At 50.0% G+C, this 14,833-nt stretch overlaps 1 protein-coding gene across 1 annotated transcript; it reads left to right on the top strand.

The window, feature by feature from the left end:
* Positions 1-9,782: 9,782 nt before the first annotated feature.
* ENH_00061740 (zinc finger (CCCH type) protein, putative) lies at positions 9,783-13,171 on the top strand (the record flags this gene model as incomplete). Its single annotated transcript, XM_013581979.1, has 6 exons — positions 9,783-9,853; positions 10,119-10,332; positions 10,466-12,096; positions 12,208-12,406; positions 12,483-12,589; positions 12,796-13,171. The coding sequence occupies 6 exons, from the start codon at positions 9,783-9,785 to the stop codon at positions 13,169-13,171; spliced, it is 2,598 nt and encodes an 865-aa protein (XP_013437433.1).
* Positions 13,172-14,833: the final 1,662 nt, after the last annotated feature.

The following is a 14,833-nucleotide window of genomic DNA, read 5'->3' on the forward strand; positions in this document are numbered from 1 at the left end:
GGGGCTGCTGCAGTAAAGACATCACTGGAAAACATTCTGTTATGGGATTGCTGGTGCAGAAATTCGTGGTGCTGTTTGTCTGCTCCGCTTCCAGGGTGTGGAGCAACAGCACAACGCTGTAAAACTCCCTTTCCCGGGTCGCCTCTATAGAACAACCATTCGCTGCATACGCTGCTAATGTTTCAAACCGTTGCTCGGCTAAGTACCAATGGTGCTGGCGCCAGTGCAGCAGCTGCTGATCACGGAGCCCGCTTCTGAAAGGGGCTACTGCAGCAACCTGTTGCTCTAGCTGACAATAATGTACCACAAATATGGCATAGATATCCTGAGAAGCATTAGCAGCAACAGCCGCTGAAGTCCCTCAACACCTGCTGCAGCACCAGGTCAGCCGCAGCAACAACAATATGGAGCTGCTGTTTGTCTCTTCGCCGTGCTTATATGGCCTGCATTGATTGGTGTGGTGGATCCTGTCCATTTATTGGCTTGCTTTTCTGCAGCAGGCTATGGAGGCTGAAGGCATATCGCATGCGCATCCTTGCTGCTGAGCTAGTGGCCTGCCGCGGTTGTGGGTTTCACGCTTATACGTTAGTTATTTGAGTCGATTTTGTAATTCATTGTTACGCATGGAAGTACAATAGGGAGAGAGAGAGGAGAGACCCTGAAAGGACTGACGCTGGTGCGCTTCCGCTACCAACTCCCCCGATCCTCATCCGCAAGAAACGCTGCATGGGCAGTCTCACATGAAAACATGGAGGATTGATTGCTTAACAACGCATTCAGATTGATTTGTTATGAAGTAGCATGGCTAATATACGTTGTTAGCTGCTATATGCGGGTCACCTTTTCACTAGGTCTGCTCATGTTGGTCTTGGGTATGTTTGGTGCCTCTGAACTCTATTGCTTCTAATGGAAATACTCTCCGGAGCTTCTATAGAAGCATACCGGCCGGCGAAACTTAAGAGATTCTTCATGTGAAGTCGCGCGTTGCCATCATCCAGTAAAGTGTTGAAAACGGTGCCTTGGAAGTCCACAAGCGCCGTAGATCTTGGCGTGTAACACCATGGAGGGCATGATGCATGTAATTTAACCACGAGATAGCCCTGAACGCTTCGCTCGCTTCATCTCTCATATGTGCTTGCCGGGCCTAGCAATCATTTTCCGTTAGGTTCGGCCCTCCCAGAGAGGATGTGTGCTTTTCGGAAAGCTGAGAAAAAGGTCAAAAAGAGCCTTGAACATCTTGCCTTTGCTCCTACCCAGTGCTATTGAGGGCCAGTGCTTTACACTGCGAGTATAAGAGTGGCGAAGGGAGGCTCCAGAGAACCCTGAGTAGTCAATAGCTAGAACGCTCCTTGTATGTGGAGTTTTCATTCAGAGTAGCGGACTGCCATATACGTGCATGCATTTCCCGCTGCCCCAGTTTACTTATTGAATATTTAAGGCCCTTTAGGGACAGGATGGGGGAAATTTACCCTGGGAATAAGCAGCAGGACATGCAGGTCCTGATGCTGTGCGAAGGCACTACAATCGGATTCGCAGTTGGCCAGGGCAGGTAGCGACGTAGTAGCAGCAGAGAGCGCTATGCACTACACCTGATGCCTATAAAATCTACTGATGGGACAATCATCCTCAACCAAGAGCATGCTAAATGAAGTACGTAAACTCTTTTGTTTACAAGCGTGCTATTTTAGCTACGAAAACTGCAAGATACCATGGAACTCTTTAAAAGAAAACAAAAGAAAATTTTGTAGGGGAATTTGCTTGTGTCCCAAAAACCTACTACGCTCATATGATGTGAACCACCTGCCAGTAACTATCCTATGTCGGAAGTGCTCAGCCGAGCTCCACCCAATGCTCTCCTAGCTTGCCTTTCTCCTAGCGAGGGAGGGCTCTCCAACATTGTAGTGCAACTGTGCCGCTACAAAAAAACTGTAAAGCACCTTTGGGCGTTTAGTGCCCAGCGTTAAATAGCCCTTTTTCACAGGTGAAAGCAAAAGCTTCGCTCTACAGGAACAGTTCAGTGTTTCACCACAGGATTGGTGAACATTTTAGACTCTACCAGGATTGGTGTCCAGCGCGCTGTTTCGCGACCTCGCGAAGGAGCATAGCCAACACAAATAGGGGGCACTCTCTGAAAGCAAATGTTTAGCTAGCTTGATAGTACGCATATTGGCTGGCTGTGACCGGCCCGTTTTTACCCAAAGGCGTCCAAGAGTAGTAGAAGACTATTGAGCGATGCATATTTTGTGGCCTACGTTCGTGAACGGCCCATGCAAAATATCGCTCTCGAAGATTCGTTAACTGGAGGTACTTTACCTCGAGATTCTTCGGAAACGCTGGGGCTAGAAATTTGCCTACTATGGGCCTCGCAAAATTAGTATGCTGTCTCTGCGATCAATGTCTAGCGAGGAGGGAGAGCTATATAATCGGCTCCAGGCGGCTCGGAAGGCAGTAAAGGTATTCTGAACCAGCATATAGATATAACATAATGAGATTGTGTGATTGGGCAGAGGCACCAGGGCGTTTGGTGCGAGGAAAAGAAGCTTGCGGTCTCCCAGTGTGTAGTGCACAGGCACTACAATGGGGCTTGCTGGTGGCCTATAGATGATAGCTAGCTAGCAACCTACAAGAGGTCGCAACACTGGAGGAGGACAGGACCCTCCTACTAGGATAAAAGTAAGGCAATTTGCCTATGAATTAATATGCATATGTTAGATGTGCCTGAAAATGCGTGGAGACTGAGGCTGGCGATTGCGCCGGCACCAGTGCAGGACTCCTCCCCACAGGGCCTAGGAGGCGAGCTCCCCGAGTGGGGCGAATCGAACAACAACAGATTTCGGAAAAACTTAAGAATTACTATATTAAGATAAGTAAGAGCTACTGTTTCAAGGAAATGGGCCTACGTTAGTTGCCGTTTGTAGGCCCTGCTCGAGGGGCAGGTAGCAGCGTAGTCGCAGCAGTAGGCGCTGTGGACTACACAGTGAGTTCTGGCATTTGGTCGTTTCGCAGTTTCAGAGAACTGGGAGCAGACTTTACAATTGGCATCTAGCCGGCTAGATACTCTTCAAAATGTATCCTACGCGAACGTCTAGAGGGTGGGCTGGCTCAACGTGGCGAACTAGGTTGCGATCATGTGAGCACAGAAGAGCCAATGCCAAGAACCCTCCCAGCTAAGAGATCACGCGGGTTGAATTGTCAGTGGGTGGTTGTATTGAATAGTTGAGCAGCACTTGGGCCACACGTCACGCTCGTACAGATTAGTGGGGCACGAAGTGACTACGGTGCGTGAGGCATCCGAGCAGCCTCGAGCTTGGCAAATGCGAGAAACTGTATATTTTGGCTTTGAAAAAAGACAGAAAGAAAGGAAAGAAGCTTTTTGTGGTAGGTCAATCTACCGACACGTTCATTTTCACGGCTCTGGCTCGCTACAGACTTCGTGGACTTGGTCCTAGCCCGCATTTTAGAATGACACTGCCTCAAGATATTGGACGTGGTTTCTTTTAAGCTCACTCCGCCACGTTAGAACCTTTTTCTTCTGTCCATTTCAAGTCAGCACATTTCTCTACGCATTTAATGAGCTCAGAACCCCAAAATTTGCAATTCAACGAATCAAGGCGCATACCACGGAAATAAAGGCGATATCACTTGCCTTAATCGGGCAGAGCTTTAGCCTGCTTGATAGGTTGCCCATTTCGGGATAAAAACCGCAAAGTCCCCCAAATGAAATAGTGCCTAAAGCACTTAATTAGGTAGAAAACATACGATTCCGCATGGACTAAGCAACTCGTATCTGGCAAAAGGTTGGGGCATCCGGGAGGGAGTGGTTGAGTACAGCTGCATCCAGGTCAGTCTCCCCTCCACGAAGTCTCGGGCACCGCTTCAGCTCACTGAAAGATTTGGCATTTTCCACATATTTGCTTGATTGGTTCCAGTGTAGACGTAAAGAGGTGGCTTCAACTTTGTGAAGGGGAAGTTTCACTAGCGGATCTGCTTGAAGAGCGGCAGCTTTCTGCAGTTTATGTGGAGTCGACTTCTAAAATAACCAGAACTAGCAAGTGCTAGAGACTGGGATATATTGCGCCCGGACATCACCACAATTTCGCTAGGCCATGCGTACGAATTAATTTTGAGCTGCACATGAAGACGCGTGAAGTTAGAAAACGTGCTGTTGAAGGTGAGAATCTGGGGGACACCGCACAAGCACTTTTAAAAGAATTGCTCACTATGAAGGTGGGAAATTAAAAAATGTGACTCATGGTAGGAAAGTTGCGAGCAGCCTTAGCGCGATATTTGTCTGGCCATCTTCCCATCACTGTTACCTTCGGGAAGTTGCTTGGTGTAGCCCACACCCTCGGCTGTGCAAATTTCGGCCCAAGTTACTACTCCCTTTTCCCCTCCGCGCAGTGTCTTCCCGTGACAATTTTTTCGTGCCTATACAAGCTCCTTCAGACGTTTGCTGGCGAATACAGGCAGCTGCTCTCCTGCCAGCAAATTCTGGAAGAAAGCCGTTGTAGGCGTTTTGATTCAGTGGGCATGCTTTTACCTTCTAGACTTATGACCAGTGGGTTTGCGCTTTGTAAAATGGCTTTTCTGTGCTTTTTCATCGTGCGTGTCGTGATTGTTAAGGTGCCACCAGCATTTACTTGGTGAGTCGTGGAGCGATCTTGCAAACTAAGCCGGTTAGCCCCGGGTAAGTTCGCGCTTTTCGCTAGCAGCCGATGCATAGCTCCTGGTAAAGAATAGAAGATAGTCAAAGCACATGCATAGCGGACGGCATGAGAAAGGGCGGCGTAGCTGCGGTACTCACGGCTGAAGTCGCTAGACCCGCGGTAAGGTAAAGAAAGCGTGCTTCCAAGGCCTGTAATCGTAGCAGCAAAATCAGCGTCGTTTTTCGGCTAAGGGTTAAAAACACATTCTACAGGAACGTAGGCAGTGCGAGTGCTCACTCGTTGGTCTTGCAAGTGGGAAAGTAGGAGAAAATGGGCCAATTTAACTCAGGGCTCAGCTGTGGCGCTCTCACGTTTACGAGCAAAACCAGGCGGGAAACTCTTACTTGAGCATAACGCAGCGAAACAACCCCACAAAAGCACACAGGCGAGAAGTTTATTACGACGCAGCGAAAGCCCCAAGAGAAACAAAAAGTACCCTTAAGATGCTGAGGAGAAGATCGGCCAAGATGGGGACAGTTTGGGGCCTTGGACACTAAAGTGAAAAGAAAGCCTCTCAAGAGCTGGCCAGTGAACACTGGATGTGGCGCCCTGTTCATCTAAAGCAATTACTAGGTTCTGCTTTCCTCTACAACAGAAAAATGGACATGCTTTTCAGAGCCTAAAGCTAATCATTCCAACCCCCCTTGGTAGAGGGTGAACACAGCAAGCTTGAGGACATAAGCGGTGTGTGCGTGTACTCCATAGCAGATAGAGATCTGAAAGTGGCTCTGAAGTTCGAACAAAAAGGCATTCAAGGCAGCTGTCAACGTCACAACGTTGCCTAGCGCCAGCGAAAACCCATTCGATAAATTGCGTCCAGTTCAGCACTGCAGTAAATGTCTGCAAGTACTCAAGGCAGCATAACTCATTCCGGGCCACTGTACACTCGCAGTGCAGCCATATGGCCAAAGCCCAAAGGCTAAGTTTAAGTCAGTCGCTGCTACCTGAAACGTATCTTGCTTGGCTCTGCACGCCATAAGCAGATTGCCATCAGGTCTGAAGTCACAAAGCTTAAGTGCATATGCTCTCAGACACCCTTCAAAGGTGGAAAAGCGGCCGAACTAACAAACGTAGGTAGAAGGTTTCACGCAAGGGAGAGCGGCTACATCGCTGCTCAGAAGAGCTGAACACAGCACGGGAATTTGTTAACTACTGAGCTCTAGGGAAGAACAAAAATAGGCACTATACGAAGAAACGAAGGGGGGCTCTCAAATGTTGCTGATACAACAACGACTCAACGACTTTTTCACATGCTGAACTATCGCAGGGATCCTGAGCTGTGGATAGAAAATCCGTTTTTGAGTTTGAGCTATTAGCAGCAAGCAATTTGGATGAACTGCGACACAGAATGCACAACGGCACTGCCGTGGATCTATCACATACAGAAATCGGCTCTGCCTACATATTGCTGATCAGAGCTAAAGAGCACCGGATAGCAATAAAGGACTAAAGCGAAACGGTGAACATCGTGGCTGCTACTGCCAGTCGATGATCCACGTGGCCACGAGTGTGCGGGTGGTTATTTGGTTGGGAGGGAGCGCCCAAAACCAAGCATCCCACCACAAAGTACTGAAACACAAAGCGTTTACCTTTAGGAAACTGAGGAGAGGCTGTGGGCTGGCAAACTGATTGTCATGGATCCGAGGCAGACGTATTGCTGAGCGTTATGCTGGAGCGTGACAGTAGCCTGGTAAGGTTACGTAATCACAATAAACTTCCCCCAAACGCTTGCTCACTATCTAAGATAAACAGGTACGAGTATTGAGTGGCTGCTAGTTTGATTTAGGGCTCAGTACTTGAGGCTACCAGTGACCCTGCAGCAAATGGGGAATCCTTGCACGTAGAGTCCAGCTTTACCCTCTGCATGTCTCTTCTGTTCTGGCTGCGTAGGTTCGTGCCTATAGCTTCCCGCCTAAGAAGCCGTAAAAATAGTGAAAAGCTACAGACAACACCGCTGCAAGTGCGTTTTCCGAGGGAATATCTGCCTCTGCCACATACGTCTCCATCGTGGTATGGGCATACTGTGGAAATCAGTGCTTCTTGCCAGCTCAACTCGCTGGGCAGATCACACTAGGCCTGATCGCCGGAGCACCAAGGCCCCTTGAATAATGCTTGCTTCCAGTTACCGAGCAAGCCTGCACATTCTGAATTATATGAACCCGAAAGTCATTTCTGGTCTGCATTGTAGAGTTTTGCACTACACGGCATGATAAGAAGCCATAAACCGGGTTTAGTGTTATGTCGATGTTTAAAGGCTCCTAGCAACTCAGTTCAACTTTATGCTTGCAAGAACCAAGCTATTCTTCTCGGCATTCGTTAATCGCGATGAATATGTGTTCCTAGGATAACCTATGTAGAGGAAAACATAGGAGCCAAGCTACGCTTGGTACGCTTGAAATGAGGGGTGCGCCGTAGCCTATGCGTCTCGAGCTTCGTGCTTAGAAACGCCAGCTCACAAGCAAACACATTTTAGGTCCTCGGGAGGATGCGCGCCTTAAAACTGTTATATATTCTTCTGTAACAGACAGTCCATAAGGCACGCAGATAGACTGCACCGGAGATCTGCATATAATGAGCACGCAGCTTGAACCACACCGCCCACCAAAGAAAAGCTGAAACCCAAATGTAAAGGCTTTCAAAGGCTGCATAATAGACGGAACCATCCGGCTGTACCCTGCTTCTCTTGAGACGGTTGCACAACTCCAAGCCAGATGCTTTTCGTTTAGTAATTGGCCACCGGGTTAATTCTGGAGGCATTTTTGAGTTGCTGAAGGAGTTTGAAACAAAAATGCAGATGCAGCTCAAGACATTTCTAGGCCTTATCCGGTGCAACCGTGAGGCGGTAGAGTACCAGCTATTAACTTCCTGAAGTCCGAACACTTCAAGAGCACAGGAAATATAAACGACGAGAAGCAACTGGAGCACAATTTTCGCTGTAGGCTCCGTATCCCATTTTGGATTACTGTGTTAGAACATCACACAAAGTATCGAAGCATACAGGGGTCAAGAGACTTGCTCTATTCAAGGTCCAGCAGCCAAGAGCTGCCCAACGGCTATTGCCCGTTCTTTGCATGCACACGCACTTTACAGACAAAACGTCGTAGGTCGACGCAAGCCTGCCCAGGCATACTATCTTATCGTCCGTCAGTATCCACTAAACTCTCCCCTTTGGAAGTGGCTGTTTTAGTTGGGCAAATTGTTTGGCACGTAAATATCGAAAAAGAGAAGTCTTTGGCTGATGCAGTGCCCCTCGCCTCGCCGGTTTGCCTCTTCTCGCCGGGTCCAGAACAGCGTAGTCGTTGGCCAGCCAAAATGTAATGTTCTTATAGTTAAGCGGGCTGACGAAACGAGTTGCGTTGTAACCTGTGGAATACAGCGAAAATGAGAGTATTGGGCCAAAAATTCTTGTAAGAAATGGCTTGAATTGGTGAAGCAAACGCCGCGCAGCGGCTGGACGACCTTTCCAACTCATAATATCGAGCTACGACTACGTGATAATTCATATGGCTACCGTATACACTGAGTGAGGTATGCAATGAAGGCGTCACGAAGCGAGGGCCAGCAAACTGCGTGCCGGTGCCTACTGTCCGTCGTGGCTGGCGTTTGCTGCGACGGCTTCGCTACTGCAGCAAGAGTTTTAAACTAAAGAACCCCTTTAATCTTTATTTTTAGAGGAGTTATGCAGACTCTCCCCTGCGCCATCAACGCCGAGCTCATATTAGCTTCACCTGTATTTGTAGCTGTTTTACCTGCGACGGCAGAAGCCTCAGGCTCAAATTTAGTGTAGGCATAGACGAGAGCGCCCATCAGTACCGATGATGTGCTGACTGAACCGCATAGATTGTCACTCAGCCTACATGCTCAGTAGGTCTCCAGGGCCTTAAGGGCCCTGGAAGCCTGCTGGCTTACGGCGACTGGGCCCTAACTTAGGGAAACATCTCTTGCACTTTTGTTCCCTTGTCAAGCTGAAAAGAAAATGGGACAAACCTGGCTGGTTCGTGGAACAATATTTCCCTCATTTCCGTCGTTCTGGCTTCTAAATTGTCTAGCGTGCGTTTTGTGCAAACGAGATGATTACAAAGTGCATGAGCCACCCAGCTTATTTTAGACAAGTAAACTATGTTTGTTTTCAATGAAATAGAAGGCAACCTGGGGAAAAATACGAGAGAGCAACTACTGGCTTCCAGTCTCCCGCTTCGTTGCACAGCCGCACTGAGCGAACGCCCACGGACTGGGTGCGCCAGCCCGTGACGATAACGCTCTACCTATACATATATATGCAAATTAAGTTCTTTGGCATGATATTTACGATACATATAAAAGAAAGAGGCGAATGAAAGGGGGAACTGGTTGTCAAATAGACGATATTTTTACTCATTGCATATCGGGCCAGCGGCGCTCACTGCACTCCGCTTACCTAGTATCGTGGGGAGAGGGAATCCCCGTCTTTCAGCTCCGTCGCTTTCACCTACCGAGCCTAGGCCTTGCATATTTTTATGCAGTTTGTTTTGTTAGATCGGTAAAAGGAAACTTTTCTCTTTTTTCAAGGGGAAGGGCGGAGTCTTGCCTTCCTGAAGCCCGGGGCCGCCAGCGATCCGGAACGTAGTAGTAGGCTCTGGTAACGAAGGGCCCAAGTCTGTTATTTATCGCACAACCGGAAAAATGTGATTTTCTTATATCTTTAGAAATTAGCTGCGGCAAGACAAGCCCAAGACATTACTTTCATGGATGCGCGCCCCCTTACTGCACCCTAGAGTGTAAGGACACTGGGATTTGTATGCGCGTGGAGGTACTGCCCACATCACCACCTTATATATTCGAGTAGTTTTATGTAAATTCTGTTCCCCGTATTTGCACCCTGCCTTACTAGTGACGGGCCTCGCAGCGTAACAGGGGGCTTGTCGTGCGGGATAATCCAGCGGCGCGTTTGGTGCTTTTAAGGAAACTTTGAGGCTTTCTTTCTGGTCCCTCTACTTTCGCCTGAGGCCCATTGCGGCGGTCTGTTTGTTTTTTTACGCCGCGAGTAGTCTTGGGATCCCCACCATCTTTCGTTTGAATTTTGTGACGACTGAGATAATGGCCAAGGATTACGACGTCCAAGCACTGCAGCCAAACGCAGGGGCCAACTTATCAGTACCTCTTGACAGGTAAGACGCTGGCGCAGCCAACATTGCCTTTTCTCTACCAAGAGCTGCAGTGCTATATTTTCCTGTACAACATCTTTTCGGGACTTGGCTTAATTGCTGCTATTAGCAGTATCGGGAGCTGAGGGAGCTACTTGTTTTTATCAGGCTCACCAGGTCCTTCATCTCGTCGCGATTATGTGACATTGACAAATAATGCACCATCTGCGGTGGTGTAATCTGTTACAGTCCGATGTAGGCGTTGTGATGTGTTGCTATCTGTTCCCAGTCTCAACTGTAGCAAGATGAGGTACTCGGGCATCCTTGGCGACGTGATGGAGAGACTGACAGACAGGGCTGCTACGGCTCCTTGCTCTTTGCAGCTGCTGCATGCACCCCAGCAGCAGCGCACGGCAACGCAGATGAGCATGCGGCCATCAGCGGCTGGTTCACGGATGCCCAATGTGGGGCCTGCTGATCTCTCCGATGAGCATGGGGAGGAGGTAAGCCTCAGTCCCAGGACAGCCACCCGCTGTACCTGTACTGTGCTGTTGTAGGTGTCCGTTGTGGCAGCTTGAGCACCTTCTACTGCAGAAGTAGTGTCCTATCCATGTGAGTGCTTCCTTGTCTCTCCAGGGCAAGCCCCTTACTGATGAAGAATTCCATGCGGCTGTTGGGGTCGCAGAAAGTCTCCTCGCAGAATGCAGCTCGGCAACAGTGGACAATGAATGTGGCAGCAGCGGCAGCACCGGCAGCAGCAACACAGACTGCATGCGGGAGGCTGTGGCCAAGGCCTTGCTGCAGCTGCGAGGGGAGAGGACTCAACAACAGCCCATAGAAGCCCAAAACTATTCGCTGGCAGAGCAACAGCACTCTCTTGCACACAATCAGCGAAATCCGCATTCTACTATGGCAGGATTATTCAAACCAAGGGGAGGAGTGACGGAGCAAGGCGCGTTGTTGCTGCAGCTATTGCAGAAGCTCACCGGTGCATCGGCGGCTGTTTGTGAGCCTTCTCGAATCGCAAGTGAATTAAGAGAAGCCCATCCGTCGATTGCATCTATGCAGTTTCCAGCGAACAGCTGCGAAGCTGCGCCGGCGCTGGCGTCGGCAGCTGCAACAGGATCAACGACGAATACTTCTACTGTGACTCATCTTCCCGTTCTTTGTGGCAAGAGCGGACCAGTTGCTGCAAATTCCACGCTTTCAGTTCTCCAGCCACCGAGCAGCATTAGCAGCGGCCATCAGCAGCACTTACAGGAAGCAGCAGCAATGACTGCCACCGCAGCAGAATCCATAGGGGACCTGCCTTTTGGCCTTGTCGCCAAGGCAACACAGCCCGGATGCGCGTCGACAGCTTCAGCTGCATCACATGCGCCGCAGCTTTATTCTTTCCTGGAGCTGCAGGAACAGGGGCAGGTGCAGTGTGGTGATCAGCAACAGTTGCAGAACAAGCAACAGTCCGCTTTGTCACTTGCCTGGATAAACCAGGCGACCCACAGTGATGTAGGTGACTTCCTGTGTCCTTTAGGAAGCACTGGTTTAGGAAGCACTGGTGGCAGTGCGAGCTCTCAGGGCGGTCAAGGGGCTGGGCCTTCTTCCGTGGCTGCTCTGGGCCTGGCCGACCGCCGCCTGTCTGCCCCTTCAGGCAGCACGGGTGCCACGCCTCTCACAGTCCCCTCAATGAATGCGCTCGGCATTTGCAGTGCCATTGGCGAACCGCTCAAGCAACAGAAGCAGCAGCAGGCTCGACAGGTGCCTTCTCACCAGGGTGAAAGGATCAATTCGAGAGCTGAGGAGGGCGAGCGGCTGAAAGCCCTGATTAATAGCATGTGGGGCGAAGGAGCAAAGGACATCGTGCCCTTTGGCTTGACGCCGCATGAACTTGCAAGGGACAAGCTAGGAGTAGTGGGCGGTCCGCTTGGGGCACCTGGTGCAGGGAGAGATTTTTCGCTGGGCGCGCTTGCCGCGATGCCTGCTGATATCAGTGCTTGTAGAGCCGCGACTGAGATCCCTGGCAATTCTGCAGTTGACCTAGACCGTCTGATTCCCGCAGGAGGCATGCAACCAAAACTGCGGGGGAAGCAGCTGCCGAAAGGAGATGACGGGGATGAGATGGAGGTCGAGTCCGCAAACCGAAAGCTTGGAGAATTAAGACCTGCATGCTGTTACTTTCTCCTCGGCAAGTGTGAGTTTAGCCACTCCTGTGTCTTCTGGCACCCCCCACCTGAAGCCGAGCCATCTCTCGTTGTCTGCAAGTATGGACGGTACGTGCCACCAACGTTTGTGCAGCACGGATTGCAGAAACACCCACAGCAGCTCCGTCAGCACGGCACGGCCAGATTTTCAGTTTGGTCTCCCGTTTGCATTTTTTTCAGGGTCTGCAACGCCAAACATGGACACCGCGTGTCTTACAAAGAACTGGCTGCGGTAGTCCATGCATTTGTCCGCCGTTGCCCCCAGCTAGCGCCTGGAGAGTCAGGGCGGCTTTATCATTACCTAAGGGTTTCCCGCTCGCAGCCGCAACAACATATGAAGCAGCTCAGTGGTAGACCGCCGCCAACGCTTCCACCATACGTAAGTGCTAGCGCTAGATTTGGCTCGTTCCTGCGTCTCTTTGAAATTATGTGCTTTGGGGATGTTTGCGTTGCAGATAATACATCACTTTTACAGGCTCCTCGACAACGTCCAGGGCCGCGATTTGTCGGCCGTCAACTCTGTCTGGCGTCGAACGTTTGGCGAGCCATTCCCCTACGCAGTGTACGTGTCAAAGTCTATGCAGCGCCATTAATTAGTTTTATTTGGAGCTGGCGGTGGTGTGGCGTATCATTCTAGAGCTGGTACGGATGTGGCGTGTCTTTCTAGAAATTTCGGTTCCCCCTGTATGTCCACCGTTGCCTTCATGCCGGGGACACGAGCACCTTTTGGTTTGTAGCAGTTTGTTTGAATGTTTGGTCTCTCCTCAGGTTTGGTTTCGAACAGCTGCGAGCGGCCATCGCCTCGATTCCCGGTGTGCAGCTGACAACGCGAGGGACAAATGTCATCGTCAGCACGCGCAGCAAGGAGCCGAACTCTCATGGGAAGGGCTCGATCCTAAATTCATTGGCTTCGACGGATTCGGTAGTACCTCTCAGAAATAAGTACACAGCTCAGGCGATACAGCAAACGGATCCGTGCCGCATGAGTCTTCTTCCCTGTCCACCTCTCTACCACTGCCAGGATCTTAGCAGCCCCAGCCCCCCAGGCCATGGAGGCCCTCACGCTGCAGCACCCCTCGCTGCCTGCTCTATTGGAGCACAAACACCAGGCCAGCAAAGCCTCCCAGAGATTCCCTATAAGTGAAACACGTCTTACATCTATTCTTATCGAATATGACCATAGCGCCTTAAGGTAGGTTTGTTAGCGCACACATATATCTGTTGTGGGCGTCGGCTACTTTTTCTTCGTTAACTTCAGCCCTTAGGAAATGTCCGCGCGACAGAGATCCAGGTTCACTTTATTTTTAATGCCCCGCTGTATATGAACGAGACACCAGTCTTTCATTTCATATTTGTTTTCAGCTCGTGTTTAGTAGTCTTACCGCAGCCCTGAAAACAGGAATTCTTGTATTTTCGGTCCACCCACTTGTTTTGTATACTAATCCCCCGTGCTGCTGGCGGTCCTTGTGCCATGTCTTCAAATCCAATTAATCTTACAAGGTGCACTGTAGGGAAGGCGCCTTTTATTGCTCTGCGTGGGACAGCGAGTTGTCAGCCTACATGAAAATTAGTACTTGTACATCGTCAAGTTGTTGCTGTGCTTGAGGAGAATTACAAAGACATGCCACGCCCTTGTGAACCTCGTCCTCGAGACGTCGAGCTGTTTAGAGGCACTCGTGTTTGTTTTAATTTTATCTCTTTGAAGGTCAGTTGATCTTTGAGGAGCCGGCTGGTCGATGTGTTTCTTCTTGAAGTGCATTTGCTCATCAGCCATTCCTTGGAGCTCATGAGCTAATTCTCCATAGCTGTTTCAACTGTTTGCATGCGTACAAAGTAATATGTTTTGCCCGGACTGAGGGTGCAGAACCCCTGCTACCTTGGCATACCAACCAATTTGATGTGTTATTTTTGCTGTGGACTGCTTGGGTACTCGCGACAGGGAGGTGGAGACCCGCCGTAGGCTTAGTGTGTATTCTGTATACTTAGTGCTGCTCCCAGCGGCAGCGGAAACGAGAAAGCGACGGACGTCTTGCAGAGGAGGCAGTTGAAGATTGTCAGGGAAGAGCGCCTTTGCAAGTTATTGCAGTCACGAGAACACGATATGTAACAAAGCCCTGTGCTCGTAGTAACCACTAGCGTGTCCTGGCCACCTGGCTCAGGGGGAATGATTCGTCGGGATCGGTCGCTAGGGGGGCTGGCATGAAGGCGAAAAGAGAGTAAAAGTGGCACTTCAAAGCTACATCCGTTACCTTTGAACACACCTAATTCGAGGCCTACAGGGGCACACCGTTGGGTGCGCAGTACCTGCGTGAGAGCTACTGTAAGGGATATAGTACGAACTAAACTTTGACTTCCGAAGCCATCGTTCCAGGTCTAGGTTTCGAAGACCAAAGGACATTTTGCTTGAATATATATTTCTGTGCCTGGAGGGACCATTACAGCAAAAGCTTAGAGACTGAAGCTCACGCCCTTGTTGAGGCATCCGTCTCTAGCTGGCGATGGAGTACAGGCTATCGCAGTCAATAAAAGCATTGATTTCTCCAACTACCGTCGGAGGAACTCCGCAAAAACGAACGCCAGCCAGCAATGAACATGCTTGACGGTTTTTCCCACTAAAGTGCATATGCTCGCTATCTGTCCACCCCGAAAGAAGTTCAATTTCCTTGCTCGCAGCCAAGTGATAGCGATTGCCATCGGACCCAAGCTCCAGAAGATGGTACTATATTAACAAAGAACTCTGGATGCCATGCGTTTCTCCGAACGTCATGCGAGGTCTCAGACTCCTCTCAACCACTGGCAGGATCCC

Source organism: Eimeria necatrix, genomic scaffold (genome assembly GCF_000499385.1).
Source record: "Eimeria necatrix Houghton genomic scaffold, Enh_scaff53, whole genome shotgun sequence".
NCBI lineage: Eukaryota > Apicomplexa > Conoidasida > Eucoccidiorida > Eimeriidae > Eimeria > Eimeria necatrix.